The sequence below is a fragment of the Podarcis melisellensis genome (assembly GCF_964234715.1).
Source record: "Podarcis melisellensis genome assembly, chromosome: 6".
Lineage (NCBI taxonomy): Eukaryota > Metazoa > Chordata > Lepidosauria > Squamata > Lacertidae > Podarcis > Podarcis melisellensis.
The window spans coordinates 57,878,046-57,901,902 of record NC_138538.1 but is presented as its reverse complement, the minus strand read 5'-3'; the positions used below and the strand labels follow the sequence as shown (position 1 = coordinate 57,901,902).

The 23,857-nt window shown below is 39.7% G+C and overlaps 1 protein-coding gene across 7 annotated transcripts in view; it reads left to right on the top strand.

Annotated features, from left to right (window-relative positions):
- Positions 1 to 23,857, top strand: part of DAB1 (DAB adaptor protein 1) — a 642,426-nt gene that overhangs the window by 595,792 nt on the left and 22,777 nt on the right. For all 7 annotated transcript variants that reach the window (XM_081915801.1, XM_081915802.1, XM_081915805.1 and 4 more), the window contains 6 exons: positions 1,123 to 1,254; positions 2,965 to 3,084; positions 3,641 to 3,679; positions 5,234 to 5,299; positions 6,350 to 6,409; positions 20,893 to 20,949. In XM_081915801.1, coding sequence (XP_081771927.1) covers positions 1,123 to 1,254; positions 2,965 to 3,084; positions 3,641 to 3,679; positions 5,234 to 5,299; positions 6,350 to 6,409; positions 20,893 to 20,949 — 474 coding nt within the window. The remainder of the gene's footprint in view (positions 1 to 1,122; positions 1,255 to 2,964; positions 3,085 to 3,640; positions 3,680 to 5,233; positions 5,300 to 6,349; positions 6,410 to 20,892; positions 20,950 to 23,857) is intronic.

Sequence of the window (23,857 nt, the reverse complement as noted above, 5' to 3'; positions counted from 1 at the left end):
GGCTAAGTGTATTTGCTTGCAGGTTGTAATTGGAGGCTGCTGACCACCTGCTGACCACACACACAGTCTGTGACAGTCTGCAAGGCACAAAAGATTGCTAAAGGAGCTGTTAACAGCACAAGCTGTCCTAGTGCACATGAGAAAATAGCCACAGATTCACAGAACTGTAGAATTGGAAGAGACCCCCAGGGTCATCCAGCCCAACCTCCTATAATGCAGGAATCTCAACTTAATTGTACATGTACATCCAGCCTCTGCTTAAGAACCTTCAAGGAAGCAGAGTCCACCACCTCCCATGGAAGTCTTTCCCACTGTCACACAGCTCTTACTGTCAGAAAGTTCTTTCTGATGGTTAGTCTCAATTTCCTTTATGGTAACTTGAATCTATTGGTTCAGGTCCTAGCTTCTAGAGTAGGAGAAAACAAGTTTGCTCCATCTTCCACCTGACAGCCCTTTAGATATTTAAAGATTGCTATCATATCTCCTCTCAGTCTCTTCTTTACCAGGCTTAACATACCCAGCTCCTTCAATCATTGAACTTAAGTGTTAGTTTCCAAACCCTTGATTATCTTGGTCACCTTCCTCTGCACATGTTCCAGCTTGTCAATATCACGATTGTGGTGCCCAGAACTGGATGCAGTACTCCAGGTGTGGTCTGACCAAGGCAGAATAGAGTGGTACTATTACTTCCCTTGACTGGGACACTATACTGTTGATGTGCCCAGGACAGAACCCTGAGCGGATGAGTAACCATCAGTGAGCACTCTACATTGAAAGTCCTGAACTGTGAGGTAGCAGTGAAGGAACCTGTGGTGACAGACAGGGAAGGTTTGTTGTTGTTGTTGGCATCTGTCTGTCTTGGGAGACACTGAAAGTGTGCGCCTTTGGGGGTAATCTGACTGAACACTAATCACTGGATGAAATGCATACAAAACATGAAACTGGTTGTAAGTGTAATATCAAATCAATAAAAATAGCTTTGAAGAATCTATAGCTTGCTTTTTATTGAAACATCATTGTCATTCAGGTGTATCCTCACAGAGGTAAATTACATGCCTCAGTAAAAAATGTGAACTTTGGTAAAATATGCCCTGTGCTTCTTTGCTTTTTGTTTATGAACAGCTACTACAGCACCATCATGCAGTTCATGAAATTTCATACATCGCAAAGGATATCACAGACCATCGGGCCTTCGGATATGTGTGCGGAAAGGAAGGGAATCATAGATTTGTGGCAATAAAAACAGCCCAGGCAGTAAGTATCAAGATTATTGTCATTTTCTGCAGTTTAACTCAGTTTGATAGCTCTGTCTAGAACAGTGCTGCTTTGAAAGGGCAGCCTGTAAGCATTGTTTATGCAGTATATAATGCTGTCAGAAGTGCATGCATAAATGTTCTGAGATGGCAGTTTAGCAATACCAGTCCTGGAAAGAACGAAATACAATTCACCCTTCTCAATTTTTTTCTTGATGTATTCCTTCTAATTAGTAATTATTTTCCTTTCTAATTAAACTGGAAACACTAGCTGAATACAAATAAGTTTACTTAGGGTCCTAGACTCATTTAGATAGAAAACGATGGAAAACAAATAGCTACTTAGCATAGTCTACTCTCATTTCATTGTATTAGAAACTACTAATAAATATAAGCAATGCCTTTTATGCTCATAATTATAATTACCATTAATCTGCAAATATAATTAGCTTATATAGAAATGAACCTTTGCCTAGTTAAAGTTTGCGCCTAGACCAATATAAACAAGGTATTTAATTCAATGAGAAAGGGTGTGTTTTGGAGTGTTTTAAAATGCCTAAGGCTGCCATCCTAAGAACTCAATTTGAATAACCAAGTTAAGCTAGAGTAGTGTAGATTTAGTCACATTGACTTCAGGCACAGGCTAGACATTGTTATGAAAGTTCCAATATGGCTGTGGAAGCCTATCTTCAGTAACTTTTGACTTGTAGATTTAACCCAGGATTTAACTCATTTCCACAAAACTTTAATTGGTGTCTGCCATTAAGTAGGAACAAATGGACTTAAATATACAATTTCCACCCTGAGATGGAACCTGAGATGAACCTGTGGTTCATTTTGGAATTCGTTTGGCTGGTATGAGATTTGTTGGCAAGCATTTGGAAAAAGCTCACCTGAGAACTCTCTTTCATCTCATAATGTTGCTACATGCACATTATGATATTGTTCCCCTGTCACTTAGCAACTGCACCTTGGTCCAATCCTCCAGCAGTTTTCCCACAGCACTAGCCATGACAGAGAGTTGCTTTGAAGTTCACTCACTCTGTGCACCCAAATACATGCACATAGGAACAAGAGAGGGATTTGGATATAGATAGGGAGCAACAATCACATAACGCATTCTCAAGAAGCCATCAAGAGAATTGACCTCACTTCAGTTGGGTTGACCGGTCATGTAATTCCAGGAAACAATGATAGTTTCATTAGCAGTGAGGAAATTAAAATTAGATAACATGCGCATGCATCAACAAAGCAGCTGGCTTTGATCAATGACAATGACACTGAGAATAAAGAGCTAACGTTAAAGGACTTCTGCCCAGGTGCTTACAAATCAGCTGGTCTTGTCTTGACATGGCCTAATGATCATTAACAAAGCAAGAGCAGAACCTCTTAATGTTTGAAGCCAGAGAAGAACTTCCAGCAGAAATGTTGCCAAGTGTGCATTACAGCCAAACATTACAAACTATACAAATTCATTATATGGATCAGATGATTTCATACTTCAGTACTAACACTAATTTCAATGTAATAATTTAAATGGTTTACTCACAAGTAAGAGTATAAGAATCCATCAATGCATCTAAATGAATCCATTATACCGTTACTAAATAAAATTGTTTTTAAGACCATCTGTTTCATTAGGAAAGGTCACATTTTGTTTGCTAGTCTTCTTTCCCATATTATTGAAATACTCTTAATTTGTTTTATGTAGGCGGAGCCTGTAATTCTGGATTTACGAGACCTCTTTCAACTCATTTATGAATTGAAACAAAGGGAAGAGCTGGAAAAAAAGGCACAAAAAGATAAACAGTGTGAACAAGCAGTGTATCAGGTATCTAATTATTTTTTGATAGAAGTGTACACTGATGAAGTGACAAAGCAACTACTGAGAATTTGGGACTGTTGTGCTAAGACATCCTAGGAACAAAGAATAAAACTGATCCTTTGCCACAGAAATCAGGAAGTTTGAATCATGCAAACTTATGCTCTTACCTGTACCATTAAATGGGTGGGTCTTATGCTGCTGAGCACTGGTAACTGGTTACTAGTTTCAGTGGATAGAAGGTTTACAGGTTCCACTGCTGTCTGTGAATATTGCTGTTATCAGTAGTGCCATAATACAATTTGGCAGTGATTGAGAATAACAAAGGTGAGCACAGTAGACATACGAAATGGTTGCATGAATATTTAATTTGTGATATTTAAAACTGGAAGAATTTCAGAGTATTCCTTCTTAATGTGCGCCTTCATATATGCAATGCAAGGTTGAGTAGACATCTAGCCCTCCTTTACTGAACAATGTGCAATATCTTTCCTCAATATTTGGCTCTTGTACACCTGCTGTTCATTTTCTTTCCTTTTTGTCTCTTCTACTTTCTTTGCGATAGACAATTTTGGAGGAAGATGTAGAAGATCCTGTTTACCAGGTAATTTCTGAAGCTTTATAAAAAACAGAGTTTCAGAAATAGTTAAGGATGTGATTAAGCTTTTAAGCTGAGTGACAGTGCTAAAAAAAGAAATATAATTTAGGTGTCTAATAAGTCAGCTATAAAAATTATAAAATATCTTCAAAACACTGATTTATAGGTAGTATTCTTAATACTAAATTCTGAATGTATTATAGTAATGCTGCAATCTTTTAGTACCTGGGAGGACATTCTGAGGCCATGGGATTTTTAAGATCTGCCTTCTTGGAGAAGGCAATCAAACTTATATGTGTCTTCAGTGAAGCTATGGAAGGGTCTGTAGCAGTTGTCCCACTGACAGTAGAACTGGGGCACTGGGGGTGGCATGCTGCAAGCAGCAGTGGATCAAGCCCTCCAATCCTCAAAAAACACCCCAGGAATGGGAGAGAAACTATGCTAGCCCTGAAAGTTGTGCATTTCATTCTCTTCCATCAGAATAAATAGGATACACATGGGGAGAATAAAGGGGAAAAAATCAATGAGCCAAGAAGGCCATAGGAAAAGGCTATGCCTTTGGCGCTGCTTTTCAGGCTGCTTCATAAAACAGTTTCATTTTAGGAAGCCATTTGAAGCAGAGCCACTGGTGCTGGGAGTGCCCTTGCAAATAGGCGAGCTGCATTTTATGAAGCGGTTTGAATGCAAACTGCTTCAAAAAGGTACAAGCAAGACTCCTCAGCTGCAGCCGATTCTACTGGGGCTTCTTTTCAGTGCTGCTTAGCTGATAAGCCATGACAAGGAGCCCCACTTGCAAAAAGAAAAACCCAGATGCTCACTTTAAACTTCCCATTGTTCTGTTGTGACCTTACGACACCTGTGTGGGGCAGGTGGCCGTGGGTTGCGGGGCATAGCCACACTGAGACCAGTGCTCTGAGCCAGATTTCCCTGCCACTAATTTAAGAAGGCGACAATGATAGTCAACTTTTTGTTTCATGCAAATTGCATTTCCTTTAATAAATTTCACCGTCAAAAATAAACACTTGTTCACAACTGATCTTGTTGACTATGGAACCGCCCAGGTATAGGATGGCATATAAATTCAGTGATAATAATAATGTTATGTACTCAAATATAGTGTAAAAATTAGCCCCCTATTGGAAACTTGAAGCTGAAATTTAACTCATTGCACTTGCTAATTCTCCCTCCTTCCCTCAAACAGATTAGAAGTGCCCTCAGCAGCCCAGGGGCTTCTTTATGATCCCACAGAAGTCCACAGTAAAAATTCCCAGTAGCTGCTGTGGGAACAGAATTGAGCCTTTGGTTGTATCTCCGTTGGGAAAACAGCAGGAAACTTGTCAAATGACAATTAGCAAAGTTCCATTTCTCCTTTATTTCTCTTCCATAAAAGAAGGTTGCATGATATGCCTTTCAGCAAAAGTCAATTGCTCCTAAGCCAGCCTGTACTTTGAACCTGCTTCTTTACTGCTTGTCTATGGTTATTTCTTCTGAAGTTCCAAATTGCCTTTTTTCTTTTCTGATTCATCTTTGACCTTTCCTCCTTTGCTGCTGATGTAATAGTACATTGTGTTTGAGGCTGGACATGAGCCAATCCGTGAGCCTGAAACAGAAGAAAACATTTATCAGGTATAGAATTGCTCCATCTGTGTTCTCATTGCCTCCAGCAGTCAGTCAAGCACATTCCATAGACCAAAGTTCCTTTTAAGCATTTTCATTTATCCCAATGACATGTGTACCATTTCATACTCATGCAAGTACAGATATAATTTGTATGGTGTGATTTCTCTAATAACTTGTTTCTTTTTTATCCCCCTCAGCCTTTTTTATGTTGGTATATATTATTTATATTGCCTTGAAAGCTTTACCCTGAATATTGTGTATAACATAGAAAAAAGTTTTAGTTTGATTTCTGTTGGACACATTGGTGTTAACTTATCATATATAGACTACATACTTTTCAGCTCTAAACTAAGTATTCTCCCCATTAACAAACCTATATTTGAGTGGTATAAAGTAGCTCATTGTCAGCCCTCTCAAAGAAGCACAGTAATTGGCTGAAAACCAAGCTTTGACTTGTATTGTGACTAACAACTATAAACTACCCCTTGCTGCTTCTGATATGGTGCAGGGTGTTGCTTGGTGAGATGTTGTGTCTAGATCACTCATTACCTTCCAAAATGTACAAGACCATTAGCATGAGCATTGGGAAGCACTAAATTACTGTTTTAAAAGGTGAAATTGATCAACTGTTACAAATGTGGATCTGAAGCTGATATTTTAACCAGTAGATGCTCAAAGCCTAGATCTATGCTGTAAATTAAAATTAACTGCTTGTAGAAGTTTTAGCTCATTTCTGAGGAATATATATTTTGATGGTTTTGTTTACTTCAATTGGCTGTTTGGCAGGAGTGCCAGTTGATAAATGGGCATCTTTCCAGAGAGCTGGACCTGTTGGGGAAACCCATATGACCATGATCTCAGAAATGGGGATTATGGCGTACCTGGGTTCTGAGGACTGTCTCTGGCTATGGTGATCTGTCTCTTTCACTACAATAAGAAAGTATCAGTTTTGCACAAGTGTAGGATCATGCATAGCACTCTGCAAGCTACCAACTACATCTCTCAATATTTGTATGTTTACCTTCATCCTAACTACATTTTTATTTATTACTACAGGTTCCTACTAGCCAAAAGAAGGAAGGTGTTTATGATGTGCCAAAAAGTCAACCTGTAAGTGTAAGTATGTGCCATTCAAAGCAGGAGTAACAAGTTTTCAATAGTTCTTCAACACTCACTTGTTTGTCTTCCTATATACATAAAAATGTAAGGCTGTCATTGTGCAGCCTCCATTGCAGGTTTTGTAGTGCTGTATCAAAGTGCTGGGTTTCCATGAATAAAAACCCAAGAGGCCCAAGGGAAAGTGAGCTTTTGCAGTTTCATGGGGTGGGAAGAAAAAGCTCTATGGTTTGCTGTGTGGGGAATCACAGGGAGGTTGGCGAGCAGAGTAATGCAGGTCCTCGTGTGGCAGAGTTACCATAGCAGATTTTCTAATGCATCACACTCTAGGGAAAACAAAGACAATTTACATATCCATACACTAAAATTCCACATTGTCCTCTGCTACTTTATATACTACATTGTAACAAACACTAAACATAGGAAAAATGGGGGGTGAAGTCGATAACAGATCACAAAGCCAAGAGCCAAACCTAAAAATACCCCAGAGGGAGAATGCCCCCAGTCAGGTCTACTCCAAGGCTGGCTCCATATCCTGGGAACAAGGACTTAGCTACAGCATTGCTGAGAAGCAAAACAGATCAGTAATTCTCCATTAGTGTGCAAAGAACAGGATTTTGCTCTCCTCTCCTTGTACAAGAGGCACAAAAAAAGAGTAGGCAGGTATCCAGCAATTCAACAAATTAAAAATAAATAAAGCACACATTAAAACCAATATCTTATTCAACCACTCATTGGTTTTAATGTTCTCTCTTTTATACACAGCCCTCTTTGTCTTTAAGACAGTTGCCTTCACCCCCCTCCAATTTATTGCTTTCTCTATTAGACAGCGCTCTAAAATTCAATTTCTGTGCCTGTATTACCCAGTGTTGCCTCTATCTGATTTAGATATCCATGGACACTTACTTTATTAATAGTAAACCTTGCTCACATGAATGTCTAAATGACTTTGGCTAAATGACTTTAACAACAGAGAAGTGTTTCCTTATTCTCTCCTCTTTCTAATTCACTGTACTTTATAACATTGCGGCTGATGTAAGACAGTTCATTTTCATTTTGGGGAAAGCAGCCTTGGCAAGGCTATTTTCCTGTTCTCCTGCTGCATATGGACATCATAATTAATCTGCTGGGTAGAAATTGGAGAGTGAAAATAAATTGTGTATAACAGCTACACACATTTGTATTCTGCAAAATTAATTTGGTGTCTCTGCTGAGTATGAATGCTGGACCACATTATGCCTTTCCTTCCTTCCTTCCTTCCTATTTTGATATTGATGTTGACCAGTCCTCCCTGCCACTTTTGGACAGAGCTTCCCACTTAGTCTTTTGGGAATGTGTGTGAGCAAAGTCAAAGTAAAGCAGCCTTTGCCAAATTGCAGATCTTCCGTGCCTTGTGTGGCTCCCCAATGCTGCAGTTTTCTCAGCATGGGAAAATGAAGCTTGCTGAAATACAAGCTTCTTAATGAGCTCTTTTTCTTATAATTTTTTCCCCCAAAGCCTTCCCATTATGCACACATGTCAGGTTCTGCTTGTCATGGTGTTTTTAGCAACAGGAGGCAAACCGTAAATACCCTTCACTAAGCCTGTCACTCAAGTCACAATAAAACCTAATCTTCCCATCAACATGTCCAAACTATCTGTTTACAATTTTATGAAGGCTTTCAAACAACTCATCACAGTGCTATATAAAGATGTATCCCTACCGCATTTCCACAATCCCCCATTGCCTGCCATTGATTAGTCATGTATCCCTGGGCAGAGTAGGTGTCATCTGTTTGCAAATCAGGATATTAGGACTCAACCCACATCAGTTATGATTTGAATGGGTGTAGGTTTTTGGAAAGATTTATTCCACTTAAGCTGTGTTTCTGTCGCATTCTTATATAGCAGTAGTAGAAGTAATAGTAGTTATTCACATTTGTTGAAATATACAAATATATGTGCATGGATGTATGTAGATGTACAAGTGGTTACTCTGAGCTACAAGTCACAAAAATATTTTTACTAATGCAAATATGAAAGCCAATTTGGATACTAAAGATCCTGGATGAAAACTCACTATGGCTAGCAAGTCAGTAATTCCATGAATTCTCCTTAGTATCCGACGACTCACAATAATCAGATGAAGGTTTGTGAATGTCAAGGTTGGCAATGAAATATAGTGAATCTCTTTGTATCTCCTATTAGAAGCTCAGCAAGAAATAGTAGTGCTCAGCACACTAATGATAATCTGGTCATGGTTAACACATGAGTTTCACAAATTTTGAGCTTAAATCGGGACCAATAACAACAATCTGTTCATGTTTAACTTCTAAGCATCCCAAATTTTAATGTTGCATTTGTTTGCTTGGTTGCAAAAGACTAGTCAGAATTGCTTACACACAAAGATGCGCTTAGATCCAGTGATGTCTTCTCACTTGTGCATTGGAAATTCGTCTGGGCAACAGTGGGTCCCCATCCAGAGTTTCCAGGACAGTTCTTTTGGAGGATGGGGGGGGGGCATCAGTGGCGTAGCGTGGGTTGTCAGCACCCGGGGCAAGGCAAGTAATTTGCACCCCCTAACCCGTGGATTTGCGCCCCCTAACCCTAACCCCCAGATGTTGCGCCCAGTGTGGCCGGCCCCCCCTGCACCCCCCACGCTACGCCACTGGGGGGCATGCATAGGACTGCAGGATGAAGAAGGAAAAGCAGACACCCTGTTGCATGAGCAGGCACTACTCACACTATTTTGAGATTTCCCCTATATGTATAATTCAAAGCAGATCAATTTAATCTCATACCTGCTTTTAGTAAGTAAGACTAACCCTTAACTACTCTCTTAGCATTTGGGTCAAAATCCAACCGAAGCTTACTTGCACAAGCACCATTGAAATTAATGAATGGAAGCTTCTGCTGGATCATGGCCTACAAAATGTTTAAGTAGATTTAACCAGTGAAATTTAAGTTTAAACCATAGTTCTGAAAACTTATCCAGGTCTAGATTTCTGTATTCACTGGATGTTCAACTCTTAAATCCATGTTTTCAAATAAGAAACTGACTGAAAATGCCAGTAGTTTGTAAGTGCAAAACTAAAGAGGGTTTTAACAGACCAGGAGAATTTGGTTTTGCCAAGCAAAAAAAGAAAGTGATCTACTTGTAAAGGATTTCTTTTATTAGTTTATTTAAAATAAAGATGGTGTTTGGGGGGGCGGTAGACGTGTCACCCATCAGGAGACACAGAATGAACCCCATGTTACAGATGCACTTGTAGGGCTAGAATCATAGTTTATTTATTTGTCTTGATATTAGTACCATTTGTCAGGGGAATTCTGGTGATCATTAATGGCACAGCTTGAGTAGCAAAGGTGAAAAGTGTTTGTCTCAGTGCAGAAATTGCACCATTGTAGCTGAAGGGTTTGTAAGCAGTCAACATGCAGCTGCTGCTGTCTTCTTTGTAACCTATGTTATCAACTTTGTGTCATGCTCTATATGTTTTCATGGAATGTTGTTAGGTTGTATCTAGCAATGCACATATCACTGTATGTTGTGTGCATTTGACGAGCCTTCCTGCCCTGTCGTATTATTAAATGTACCGTGGTATGTTTTCCTTGTACCTTGGATTCAAAAGTAGTATCCAGATGGCATTCGGGGGAGCATCTGCAGGCACTGCCCTCAAGCAATGTGTGCAGCTTGCTTAAGCAAGGCAGGAGACCTATTTCCACAATTCCATCTAGACATTTATAATCACAGTAATGTTGCATTTATTTTTTCCTTGAGCATATATAGTATTTGCTAGATGGCAGTTGTGAGATGAAGTTGTCTTTATGAATGAAATAAAAGGTAAAGGTACCCCTGCCCGTTCGGGCCAGTCTTGCCAGACTCTAGGGTTGTGCGCTCATCTCACTCTATAGGCCGGGAGCCAGCGCTGTCCGCAGACACTTCCGGGTCATGTGGCCAGCGTGACAAGCTGCATCTGGTGAGCCAGCGCAGCACACGGAATGCTGTTTACCTTCCCGCTGGTAAGCGGTCCCTATTTATCTACTTGCACCCGGAGGTGCTTTCGAACTGCTAGGTTTTCAGGGCTGGGACCGAATGACGGGAGCGCACCCCGCCACGGGGATTCGAACCGCCGACCATGCGATCAGCAAGCCCTAGGCACTGAGGTTTTACCCACAGCGCCACCCACGTCCCATGAATGAAATACTTCTCAGCTATATAAATTGCACTGGAAACATTAATATTTCTTACATAATATGTTCCTTCACTTAATTTCTAGGTCACATTAAGTTTTGATTTTCAAGTTTTGCTCCTTCAAAGCAAAAATTACCTTTGTCTTCACATTTCTATCTTACCAATAAGAACAAATAGTGTAGATTGGGGTAGGGACAAATATAGCATGAATACATTGGTGCATAGGGTAAATCTGAATGTATGTTTCAGAACAGGAGAACTCATCACTGCTGTCCTGTGTTTATTGTGATGTGCAAATTCTCTTTAACTTTCTGCTTGGGACATCAATATGCTGTCGGTGTGTTTCAACAATAAATCCTTCTCCCTCACTTGATACTTTTGCAAAGTGCAGGAATATCAAGGCTACAAATGCCACAATACTGCAAACTAAAAAATGAAAAATGTTGACATCAATTATCAAGATGCATAGTCACATCTCCTGGAGCAATTATATTACTGATTAGTGTAATGTTTCCTATTGGAATGATCCACCAGTAATTCCTCTCCTGGTTATGAATGAATTCCTGTCCTCTAATCCTCACCAATTTGGGGTGTGTGAAGAGGGCACATGTCCAAACATCATATAACAATCCAGGGAAGCCTGCTTTTACACCAAGGGAGAAAACAAAGGTACTGCAAAATCCCAGCTATGTTGCAATTGTTGAGAAGTGCAACACTACCACTAGCAAAGAAGTCAAAAAGAAGAGGCCCCCAGACCAGGGGAAAAAACATAATTGAAAAAAGACACTTTGTCAGTAAGACTTTTTCTGACATTTTAAATTAAGAAAATTATGTCTGTTGCTGTTACATTATTCTCTTTAAATTAATTCATTTTATTCTCAAATTACTGCTCCTGCCTCTAATTCATAGAGCACCTGCACCTGTCTCTGAAAGCAAGCATCTTTCCTCTATTAATATTCCAAAAACATAATAAAAGTTGTAACTTTATCAAAATTCTCCTTGAAAATGTACAGTTTGTTTTTTATGCTAATTTGTTTCCACCAGTTGCCATACCACCAGAAAAATGATGAAGGGTGCTTTCTAGCCATCTCAAATAGCTAGCTCAAAAGCATGTTGCAAATAGAGGTGTAGGGATGTGATGCAGAGCATCTGTAGCAGAGCAAGTATGCATTTCCCACTTGGAAAACCATGTACTGCCGTGTGCATAAACTCCTTTAAAACTAACAGATGCCACATTACAGGGAAGCAAACATTGCTCCCACTGTCTGCACATGGCCTGAAACATTGCTGATATCACAGAGAGTGGGGAGAGCCTGTTACTGCCTTCACATATTGGCCCGACACTGATGGAATAGTTTTTGTCTCCTTTTGTTGAGGGGGTTCTAGAAAAAAAAACATTACCGAGAGCCTTTTCTTTCTTCCTTTTTTCTTTTTTTTTAAAATCAATGTGTTTAGCTATAATTCACATGATTTCCCATCCCACCAAGCATGTTCACTCAGAAATTTTATACCTTCAGCTCTTCAGTAGAGAACAATGGTACTTTCTTAAATAGCCTCTCTTGTTCTAGTGAGTTGCAAACTATTACAGGTTTTGAAAAAGAGTTTTCCTGCCTGTTTAGGGAAACATTTGTTAGTTTAATGCAAGATAAAATGCATTCTTATTAAGTTAAGTCTAAAGAATTAAATAGAGTATTCCCCTTTATTTTATCCTGAAAAAGCATAAGATAACAAGGTCTGGCAAAATCCTAAATGTGAGGAAAATGTTATGCCAATGTTTCATAAAAATGTAATACATCCTCTCAATTTGAATATGGCATTTCTGAATCTCAAAGTGGTATTCTGCTTGTTTTAACTCCAGCTCTTTAGAATATTTTCTTTCTTTCTTTCTGAAAATTGAAAAAAATAATAATCTGCAAGCTGTTAGCTTCTTCTGAACTTGAGCTAATTTGTCAGATACAAATTCTAGCTGCCTTTAAAATAAAATTTTTAGATCACCAGATATGAATATAGTAGTTACCCTATATAGGTATGTCCTAGAACTGGGATCTGCCACGTATATGATTGCCACATCCTATCATGACGTTCTCCCATGCAAATTTACTTGTATGTAAGTGTGTTGTTCTGGTCTTGAATAATTCCTATTCAGTGGGGATTTTGCTGGAGAACTTCCTATTAAATGGCACCTATTGTTTCTGCCACCAATGAAAGCTGTAGATCAGAGAAGCCTGTCTGTGTAACGTGGGTGGATGGGAGCAGTTGTTGGTGAGAACCCTACCTACATATTATTTGCTGTCCCAAAGGGCACATGGTTCTCTGCATAAGACTCACTGACAGATAGTGTGTTCTAACAGATAGTGTGTTCTTTCGTGTGCATGCACTCTTCTTCAGATACACTCGGATGCACACGAAAGCTCATACCAAGAACTAACTTAGTTGGTCTTTAAGGTGCTACTGGAAGGAATTTTTTTTTGTTTTGACTATGGCAGACCAACACGGCTACCTATCTGTAACTGGAAGTGTGTTCTAATGTAATTGCACTCTTTGGCTAGGTTTGACAAGATGATCCATTTGAATGGTCATCCATTTGAATGTAACCATTGAATGGTTACAGTCCCCTTTTATCTTACTTATACCTTCTCAAATATTTGAGGAAGCCCACAACAAAAAAAAATGCTTAACTTACCCATTGAAAATGTGTTAATAGATTACACAACAATTTTATCCCAGACTACACAACATATACAGATTTGGGATGTGATGGAGCAAATGCAATGGACATGGAGATCTCAGTTTGTGCAGGGAAAATTTTCCTTGACTACAGAAATGATCTACATGCACCATCACAATCACCAATATGCACAAAGACTTGGTTGTTTTGTTTTTTGTTTCTTTCATTGATGAGGACGGAAAGGTTCTGCATGTTGGATTTTGGATCATGCCACTATAATGGGAAAATAAGTACTGTAAGCAAGTTGATTCCTGTAATGAACAGTCTATAGGAACCCGGAGGAAATGCTTCGGGAATCATTTTTAAATTTTAATGCTTTCAAACAAAATAGTTGAAGTCCCCCCCCCCCCTTACATTATTGAATATATTGGAAGCACCTCTTTTGATGTTAGCTTTGATGCCACAAAAGATGTTGGCCACATGGAGGAGGCCATGGCATGACTTGTTCCCATGCTAGCATTGCTCAGGAAAAAAAATATGGCACTGGAAGGAGCTCAAATGACCTAGATCTGTTGATTTTTGTAGTGGCATAGCAAAAGACTGCAGTTATGCTATTCAGGTCATATCAAAGTAGAGCAAAAATATTACTTTTTATTAGTAAAATGTCTAGCTCCTGCCAGCCTGTACCTGAGGAAGCTGAGTTATTTACCATACCTCATAGTGGAAACTCAGGAGGAATCTCTATTAACCTATAGAAATGACTCTGCTCCAGGGCATTTAGCAGAAGGTAAACAAAAGAGAAAGATAATGATGGTGATAATGATGGTGATAATTAATTATTTCACCTCAGTAAAGTGTCTGAAAGCAGCACAATTGTCTTATTCCTCAATATTTTCTCCTTACCTCAGGCACCAGTAACCCAACCCACATTCACTGGTCCCCTCTCTCATCAAATCCCACCTTAGGTAAATGGGCAAAGGGTTCCCTGCTCCCTCTCTCATCAACTTCTAAGGTCTTGCAAAACAAAAATGGATCCTTCCCAGCAGCATTACCAAAGAAGGGCAAGTTTTACTGTGGGTGTAACCTGTAAAGTGAGAGGACATATTCATTCTCCATAACATAAATCCTGGGGTCTACTAGTCCATGATGAATATAAATTATACTGGCAAACATGCTGTGTCTGCTCTCATGGACATGAATCATGTGGCTAAACCTTGTAAGAGGCATGTCTATGCTTGCATATTTATATCTATGTATTTGCAGTATGACTACTCTTTCTCATTAAGGGACGCGGGTGGCGCTGTGGGTAAAACCTCAGCGCCTAGGACTTGCCGATCGTATGGTCGGCGGTTTGAATCCCCGCGGCGGGGTGAGCTCCCGTCTTTCGGTCTCAGCTCCTGCCCACCTAGCAGTTCGAAAGCACCCCTAAGTGCAAGTAGATAAATAGGTACCGCTTTATAGCGGGAAGGTAAACAGCGTTTCCGTGTGCTGCGCTGGTGCTGGCTCGCCAGAGCAGCTTCGTCATGCTGGCCATGTGACCCGGAAGTGTCTCGGAACAGCACTGGCCCCCGGCCTCTTGAGTGAGATGGGCGCACAACCCTAGAGTCGGACACGACTGGCCCATATGGGCAGGGGTACCTTTACCTTTACCTTACCCTTTCTCATTAACCAAGGAGCTGTTTCTAGGAGGAGGAAAAAACAAGCTTCCATTCTTGAAATCTCTAAACAGATAATTAACAATACCATATAACTGTGAACATTTACAGGAAGCATTACTCTTTTGTTTTGGATTTGAGTTTTTTCATATTTGCATAAAGTTCTGTGTAATGAGATTCATAGAACTAGGGGTCAAGAATCAAGTATTGTGCTTAAGCAGGCCACCTCTTGACTAAAGGTGGTATAAAGGGTAGGCAAAGGTGTGTGTGTGTGCGTGCGTGCGTGCGTGCGCATGCTGGGCTTATTCCAGCAAGGCAGAAGAAGGAAGAGATGTGTTTTTCCTATGCTATGCTACTATGTTTCCTGTTTTAAAGATGTGACAGGATTGTGAGGATTCTGAAGCATCTCATGACACACCTCCAACATTGGAAGGGCACTGGCTGCAGATGCCTTTCCACAACAGAGGGTGTTTCCACCATTGGAAAGGAAGATCTGACAAATCCTATATTCCTTGGGCATCCCCCAAGGGACTATAGGCTTGCAGCCTGGAAGTTTGTTCTTGCTTATTTCCAAATATCTTTCATAAAAACCAGAGTGTGTTTCCTCTAAAATGCCTGCATTTTAACATGTTTTCCGTTGATTTCGGAGTATTATCCCCACCTTACCTTGTAGCTTAGCCTGCATTTGTATTTTGCCCATTTAAATAAGCTTGCTACCTTATTCACTCACATTATCGGGCCAAATACAGATAAATTGGCTACAACCAAGTCAAAAGTTATGCCATGCCTAAGTGCTGCTAAAATTTATAATGGTAGGACTGTAGCCTAACAATCCTATAGCCACTTTTATTTAAAAAAACAAATAAGCTATATAAAATTATGATAAGGTAGCATTTCATGAGGTGCACATAAATGCCTAGATGAGTCAAAGAGCCTTAGGGAATTAAGTCAGGAAAGACATTACAAAGATTTCTGGGTGTTTGTTGTGTTGTTGTAAATCATACTATTTAATGAGATACCTATTTAAAGGTAAATAAAGGAGTAAATAAATAAATAAACTCACAGAGGAGTTTTGAATTAACTTGACTACAAAAATCAAGTTGAGTAAAATAAACTTAAATGGCTCAATACACATTTTGATTATCTGAGGAAGTTCTTCTTTTTAAGCTAGTCAACAAGTGAGGTGGAATGCTTAATGTTCCTTGAATGAATTGTGTTCAACGTCGAAAGATTTTAATGTGAACACTTGCTTATAAATACATTAAGCTACAATTTGAAAATAATTAGCAGTGGCTAGCTGACCTAACCTAGACATTCATCTGGAAGTGATGAATTTGAAAACTGTGTGAGGAATACAAAGGAAACTAAGAACAAGATAACACGCTTCACTCATAACACTCATTGCACTAATGAGAACTTTCTAAGCAGTCCTCACCAACCTATGTTCAGAAGTAACAACAAACTGTGGTTAAAGCAAGCCAAGATTCATAAACCAGCTCCAAACTATGGATTCAGTTCCTACTTTGTGGGCCTTGAAGCAAAGCATAGTGATACTGTTTGGGTTTAGCCATTAACACAAGCAAAAGTTAATCCATAATAAACATCTTAAATATTCTAAACAAAAATTAAAAAGTAATATTTACAATATATAATGAAATTGGGTCCAGAGGACACCCAAGACTAATTTCACTTGAATGTGAAATTGCTGACCTTCAATGAAGAAAAGGGAAAAAGTGCAACTTGTCCCTAAACTCATCTGTGCCGGAGAAAGTAGCCAATGTAAGACCAATTTTTACAAAGAGGTCAGGTGGTGATGGGGTTTTCTGGGAAATTACAATCTGGTTAGATTAACGTCTGTTCCAGGAAAGCTGGTGGAAAGCATTATTAATGCTAGAATTACCAAGCAAGCCGATGAAGAAGCCTTGCTGAAGAACAACCAGCATGGTTTCTGCAAGTCTAACTATCCTTGTAGGATTTGTTGTTGAGAGTGTCACTAAGCATATGGATAGGGGAGATCCAGTAGTCACAGTGTACTTGTATTTTCAAAAGCCTTACAACATTTGGGGCTATTTAGAGAAAAGGTAAGGGGGAAACAAGATAGAGGTGTAGAAAATTATGCCTTGTGTGAAGAAAGTGGCTAGAGAAAATTTTTCTGTCATAATATTAGAACCCAGGGTCATCTAATGAAGCTAAATGTTGGAAGATTCGGAACAGACAAGAGGAGGTACAGTGGTGCCCCACAAGACGAACGCCTCGCAAGACGAAAAACCCGCTAGACGAAAGGGTTTTCCGTTTTGGAGGCGCTTCGTAAAACGAATTCCCCTATGGGGTTGCTTCGCAAGACGAAAAAAATCTTGCATCCCCCCCGTGGGTTTTTTCCGCTTTTTTCACCCTTTTCTTAAGCCGCTAAGCCGCTTATCAGCTGTTCCGCTGATAAGCCGCTTAACAGCTGATCGCTGGAAGCCGCTTGACAGCTGTAGCGCTAATCCGCTAAACTGTCAATGGGCTTGCTTCGCAAGACGAAAAAACCGCTATACGAAGAGCCTCACCGAACGGATTAATTTCGTCTTGCGAGGCACCACTGTATTTCTTCATGCAGCGCATAGCCACCAAAATTCAATGGCTTAAAAAAGGATTAGACAAATTATTGGAAAATAAGGCTACTGGCTGTGTTCCACGTCCATTGTTGATGGGAGCATACCTCTGGATATTAGTTGCTGGGAATGCTGTTGGGCTCATGTCCTGCTTGTGGGCTTCTCCTAGGCATCTAGTAAGAAGCTGTGAGAAGACAATGCTGGACTAAATGAGCCACTGGCCTTAGCTAGCAGAGCACTTCTTCAAATCAAACACACACACCAATGTGGGAGTCCCCTGGCAGCTCAGGAATGATTTACAATAGAGACCAGACAGCCTTGTTCTCAGCTTCCAGAGCTTGCATTTTTGAGATGTGTCAGTTTTGAGAAGGCTTTTTAATAATGCATTATGGAGATGAGAGACAAAGCAATTAACTACTTTATTAGATTTTTGAAGCAGCATCTCTATCCATTAGGTCAAGACAGTGATATTTTTTATGATTTGCTCAAACGTTTCCTGCTGCAAAGATTTTAAGAATTAAAAACTTCATTAATTGCTTAATAAACTATTCTAAGGCTTGGAGGCCTCCCACAGAGCATTTGCTAATATTAACAGTGGGTGCACAAAGGAGACTTAATGCCAGGAATAAATGATTCCTGAGAATACATTCCTAGGGGGTTTGCAGACCTAAATATATTGGGGAAAATTCATTAGAAATCAATTCTATACAAGCTCCCTTAGACTGAGATGTGCTCAAAAGGCAGATTGTAAAATAAGGCACAAACATGATAGAATATCATGGAAAAACAAGCGCCAGATTAGCAGCAGGAGGAATTCAAAAAGAGAATGGCTATTTGGAATTGAAATGTACCAATTGCCTAAACTGTTTGCTTTGTCTGTCAAATATGAAGGTGAAGAATCCAAGACCCGGGATTTTATCTAATGCTAGCCCTGCTTAGACCCATTGAACTTAAGTTAGTTGTATCCATTAACTTCAGTTGGTCTATTAGATGAGTAGGATTAGCATGGGATACAACCTCACCTCTTCCTCCCTCCACTCCTTTCTGTGTGTGTGTCCGTTTCTCAATGAACATAGCTCAGGTAGACTCTACATTGTATCCTGTTGTTTCACTACCCTCCTACAAATTTTTATTTTAAAAAGCAAATATGATTTTGTCTTTTCCCTTCCACCAAGTGACAAATGCCGTGGCAATAGAGAGGCTTACAAAACCCAAACAGGTGCCTTTTAATTTAAACATCAGGTTGAAACATTTGCAACCTCTCTTTCTGTATGCCAACAGGAGGAGATACAAGTTGTTGAAAGGCTTAATACCTTCCTGGCAGGAGGGTTTTTGCTATTCCCCCTACCCCTTCAGGCAACTTGCTTGTGTGTTCCTCACTGACTGAGCTGTGGGGTATGTGTGTGTATGTTTTGATCTGTGATGAGACAGATTTTCAAGTAATTAGAAGCAGCCTTTACATTTTAACACACAGAGAGAAATCCACAAAGGCTGCAATTATACAGAAAGATCAAGCAATCTAACGTCTTGCTATGCTGCCGGTTGTTTCTGCAGCACGCTAGGAAGAAGCAGGAGGGGGGTGCAGGAGGGTTTGCTCTAATTGGAGAAACCTTTTGTATTGAAACGTCTAAGGAAAGACAGACAAACGGTGCCAAATATTTGCCCCCAGTTAGAGCAGTGTAGTCCTGTGAAGTCTCCGCTGAAGACTTTTCCACGGTCTAATAGACACTAATGGCTCACCCTTAGGAAGCATCTCCTCAGCGGCAAGTGATGCAGAACAAGAACTGATGGAGGATACAGCCCAAGTGCTCCATGATAATTGGGCACTTGGGACATGCAGTGACATGGCAGGCAACTATTTTCTGGGAGGTCCTGCCATAGCGCAATCAGGTTGTTGCTAATGGTCTGTTGAACGCCGCACACATGTTTCTCCAGTGTTACGCTGTTGCTGTTTCTCCAGACAGCTTCATAAGAGCAATCAGTGTTGGTTCAGCAAGGCAGCTGAGGGCACAGCGTGACTCAGCGTGACAGCAGTGAAGAATTTTTAGGACAGCTGGAGTGATGCTCAGGAGGAGGAGAAACAAGATAAATCCTGTCCCAAGAAAAAAGATAATTTGTTTTAGATTCTGAAAACGTACCTGACTTGTAGCAAAGTAATCTATTACTGCATCTCTGCCTTCATGCTTCTCTGAAATCATGTGCTGGTTAACCTTTGTAGGCCTTTCTTAAAGCGAGTCCATAAGTAGTGACTACATATTCTCCTGCTGGCAGGAGAACAAAAGGAAAATTAATCCTAAATGGTGCATTGGGCCAACTGATAGCTTATAGATGCACACATGCTGACTGGGGCCATTGAGATGGGAGGTGGAGTTCAGGGGCTATCTGTACTGGGCCCACAAGCAACAAGGGGACCCTGGAATTATTATTTTTTAAAGTAAATCTCTCTAGCCCCATTAGAATGAAAGTTATTAAGCAAAATCTGAAGCCACAAATCAATGTAATTGCTTTGAAAGATATGAGCCTCTCCCTGTCTTTCAGTATTGTTAGCCTATGGGGGAAGCCAAAGTTGTGAGAAAAATCTACATTCATGAAAGCCCTGGGACACCCCAGAACATCTTAAAAATAAACTAGGAAGTCTCTTCTCTAGGATTTGGCCAATGACTAGGGATGGTGGAAGTTGCTGTTCAAAATGCTGGGAGGGCACCAGATTGTGGAAGTCTGTTGTAGAGCTTTTTTTCCAGATTCAGAAAATACAAAAGGGCTGCCTGGTTCATTTTGAAGGGACTTTCTGATTCATTCTGGAACTTTATTTTTCCTTCCCTGATAGAGAAGTGATTTTGCTCAGAGAAAATAATGGTGAAATCCAATGGTTAGTGTGGTTCCCATGGCATCCCTATAACTATAGGCAATGGGTGGTGTTTCTGTCCATTGTAATGTGTTCAGCCGCAAGGTTTTATTTTTCTCTTATGAGTGAATGTTGACCATTTTCATATATGAGGAAATATATGTAGGACACAGTAGAGATGGAAGTCATCCTCACCCTAAGGACCCCTATGTATGGGGACTTCTGTGCTCTTCCCTCTTGCCTCAGTGTCCCATATTATAGTCCACTTACACAACCCAGAGAACTCAAGGGTTTTTCTTAAATAGATATTCCCAACCCTTCATTTTCACTTCCCCATGCTGGGTTCTGTTTCTTTGTACAATATAACCATGAAAACTTATAGTATGTATATAATCACTGAGGCAAGAAAAAGCATCTGACCAGGAAACTATAAAATAGATCTTGTTCAGAAGTAAAATCAATAATTGTTGAAGTCATCATTGTTGTGCTCAGCAGAACATGTCATTTTCATAAATCATTCACTTTCATTTTCATCAATCATGCATTACAGCTGGAGAATGGAAGCCTGTTGTTGGACATAGATGAAAATCTTGGTAGAGTCACTCAGGTAAGAGAATTCTCAGTAGAAATAGATGAACTCACCAAACTAGTTAGCAGAGTATGACTAAACAGAGATTAGTGCCACTTACTACAAGCTTTTAAGATGTTGGCAGAAAGCACAAATATTTGATTATAGTCCATATATTTAACACTTTATCTGTCTTTCACACAGTGTTACTCAAACAGCTTGTGAAATTTGAACATGCTGAAATTTCAGAAACCCTGAGAAGAAGCTGTTTGAGTCTAACCTGTAGTTCTAAAACAGAAAATGGACAGGGTCTTTCCCTAGTAATGCCTTTCATCCAAGGCAAGCCCCAGACATAGTCCCAAAGACAAAGCAAGTCAAAAGTTAGAGATATGAGGTAAAATTACAGTCACCTTCTAGCACCTCCATAGTGGTGAACGATCTCTCCAGAATTTCTGCCACTTACCATCTGCACAAAGCAATGACAACAAAAATCTTAAAAAAGCACAACTCATTCATATGTGTGTCATACATCGGCTGCCTTTCCATCCCAGCAAATATATAACAGGGTAAAATAACCTCTAGCTAGTCCCATATTTTCTTTCTCAGAGTTTCTTTTGTACATTAGATATTTAAATTTCTAAAATATGAAATCTAAGCTAATTTTCCTATACAAATTGCATCTAGCAAGATCCACATTTAACAAGCAAATGCTTAAGCGGTTTGCAGTAGTAGCAGCAGCAGCAGCATGTAAGGTATGGTGACAGAGTGCAAATGCAAATGTTTCCATTCTACAGGCAGCATGATGTTACATGTTGTTAGCTGCCCTGAGTGGTGCATGTACACCTGAAGGGTGAGACACAAATGCTTTAATAATTAAATATCATTAAATATTTAATTACCAACAGAAATACACTTAGGATTCTGGCAGATGTAGAAAAACCCTGCATCTGTGATGCTCTTTACTCACAGAGTATGTTTCCATTGCAGAGTGTGTGAGTGAAGGAGTTATAGTGCTTGAATCAGCTAAAACTAAAATTATGCACTGTGATGAATGATTGCACGGTGGGGATGGGGCTGTATGCTAATCAGTTATCCTCCTACGCTCCTTTCGCTGTATTGCAACCTTATTTGCACTGCTTTGTTTCTGCTCACTAAAATTTAAAAAGCTGTTGCCAAATAAAAAACAGATTTTTGTGCAGCACCATGAGGGTGGAACATCCAGAGGTGAAGTCATCTGAGGGAAAACCCACGGAAATGGGTATGGTTAGCCTAGACTTGAGAAAACACTTGAATGTTTTGAATTTTTAACTCCCATATCCACAGTTGAACAGTATCTTTAGTAGAACCAACCAAAATGACACAAAGGTTTTTCAAGCCTTAAAGTTCTCCAGAACTGTTCATCAGAAAAGATATTACACAAAATAGAGTGGGGGAGCAAGGGAAAATAAAAGAAGAAAGATAAGGCTGGATGATGTAGTCATAAGGTCAGTTTGTAGATCTGCACCTGCTGCTTTGGGTATCTGTTGACCAGTTCATATGTGCAACATCCCCCACACAATTGCCTCCGAAAGCAGATGGGCCTGTTAGCCTGGTCAGGATCACTTAAAAGCATTTATTTTAAAAACACTTCCTCTAAACAGCTGTCCTAATTCCCATAGTTGTAGAGGCACTTTTTCAATATGCAGCCATCACGGAAAATGTTCTAGTAAATCAAATTCAAATATGCTCTTTTTTATTAGCTTCTAAAGAGATCATTTATTTATATTAGCCAAATTAATTTTGATCAGCTTCACTGTTTGCATGCTAATGCACCTCCTCAAATTGTTCATCAGTTTATCATATCTTTCTTTCCTGGCATCATTCTGTGAATGTCCAATAATTCACTTTGCAATTACAGTGACAGTCTCAAATGCTGTGCCTTATTCGCAAGCCCAGTTGAAAGTTGAGTACGCTAGGACACTGTGAGACAACAGTATGCAACTCAAAAACACAGAAAACTGAGTTTCACCTAATCTGTTTTGCTTTCAAAATTATTGGTAGACGTTCTTGTAATGACCAGGAATAACTTAATTCAAAATCTGTGAAGTATTTCCAATGTACATTATACAATGGGAATGTTTACCATCAATGCTTCTCTTCCATCATTTTCTTATAAACCTACTTGATTGTAGGGTGGGTGGGTGTACCTGTCCACCCCAAAATAATTCTCTAGCTCCCAAGCTGTCATAAAATTAAAGATTACCAAGAAGCACAGTTTTATTAGAGCCCCTTTGTCTTGCAGAAGCTAAAAAATAATATCTACCAGTGATAATTAGGTAAGAAATTTCCTTCTGGAAGTATCTTTTAAAGGAATGGATTAGTTTACACCTTTTTTTGCAACAATAGGGACACAACCTTTAAAATGACATCTTATTAAATGATTAAATGATTAAATTTTACAGGGCCAAATGCCTTCAAAGCAAGCATCTGCCTTTCTTGCGTTTACATGTGGAATAGCTAATCCCTTTTCCTTCATATTAAGACAACGCAGGTGTCAAATTCCATTTTTTTAAAAGCATCCAGTTCACTTTCAGTTTTGAGGGCCTTTAATTGGAGTTCCTTCAAGCTCAGGTAGTTAACATCCTTTTTGTAGAATTTGTTCATAAGTAGACAGAGAGCTGCAAGCTTGGAAGGCATACTGTTAGAGGCTGGAATTTCTTGAGCATTATAGTTAGCTTGCACACTGAACACCTCTAAAGCTCTGCCTGAATGCTGATTTGAATGTAAGGCTCTGTGAAGTTCATGAGAGTCCCAGTAATGAAATAACAGAGTAGTACAGCATACATTATTTAATGGTTAATCATAAGATTGGCTTCAGAAGACTGGCCGATTCTGCCTCTGGAGTTGCTGGGTATCCATAAATGGCTGTCTTATTTGGGAAGACCTCCACGCTCAAATCCAATACCCA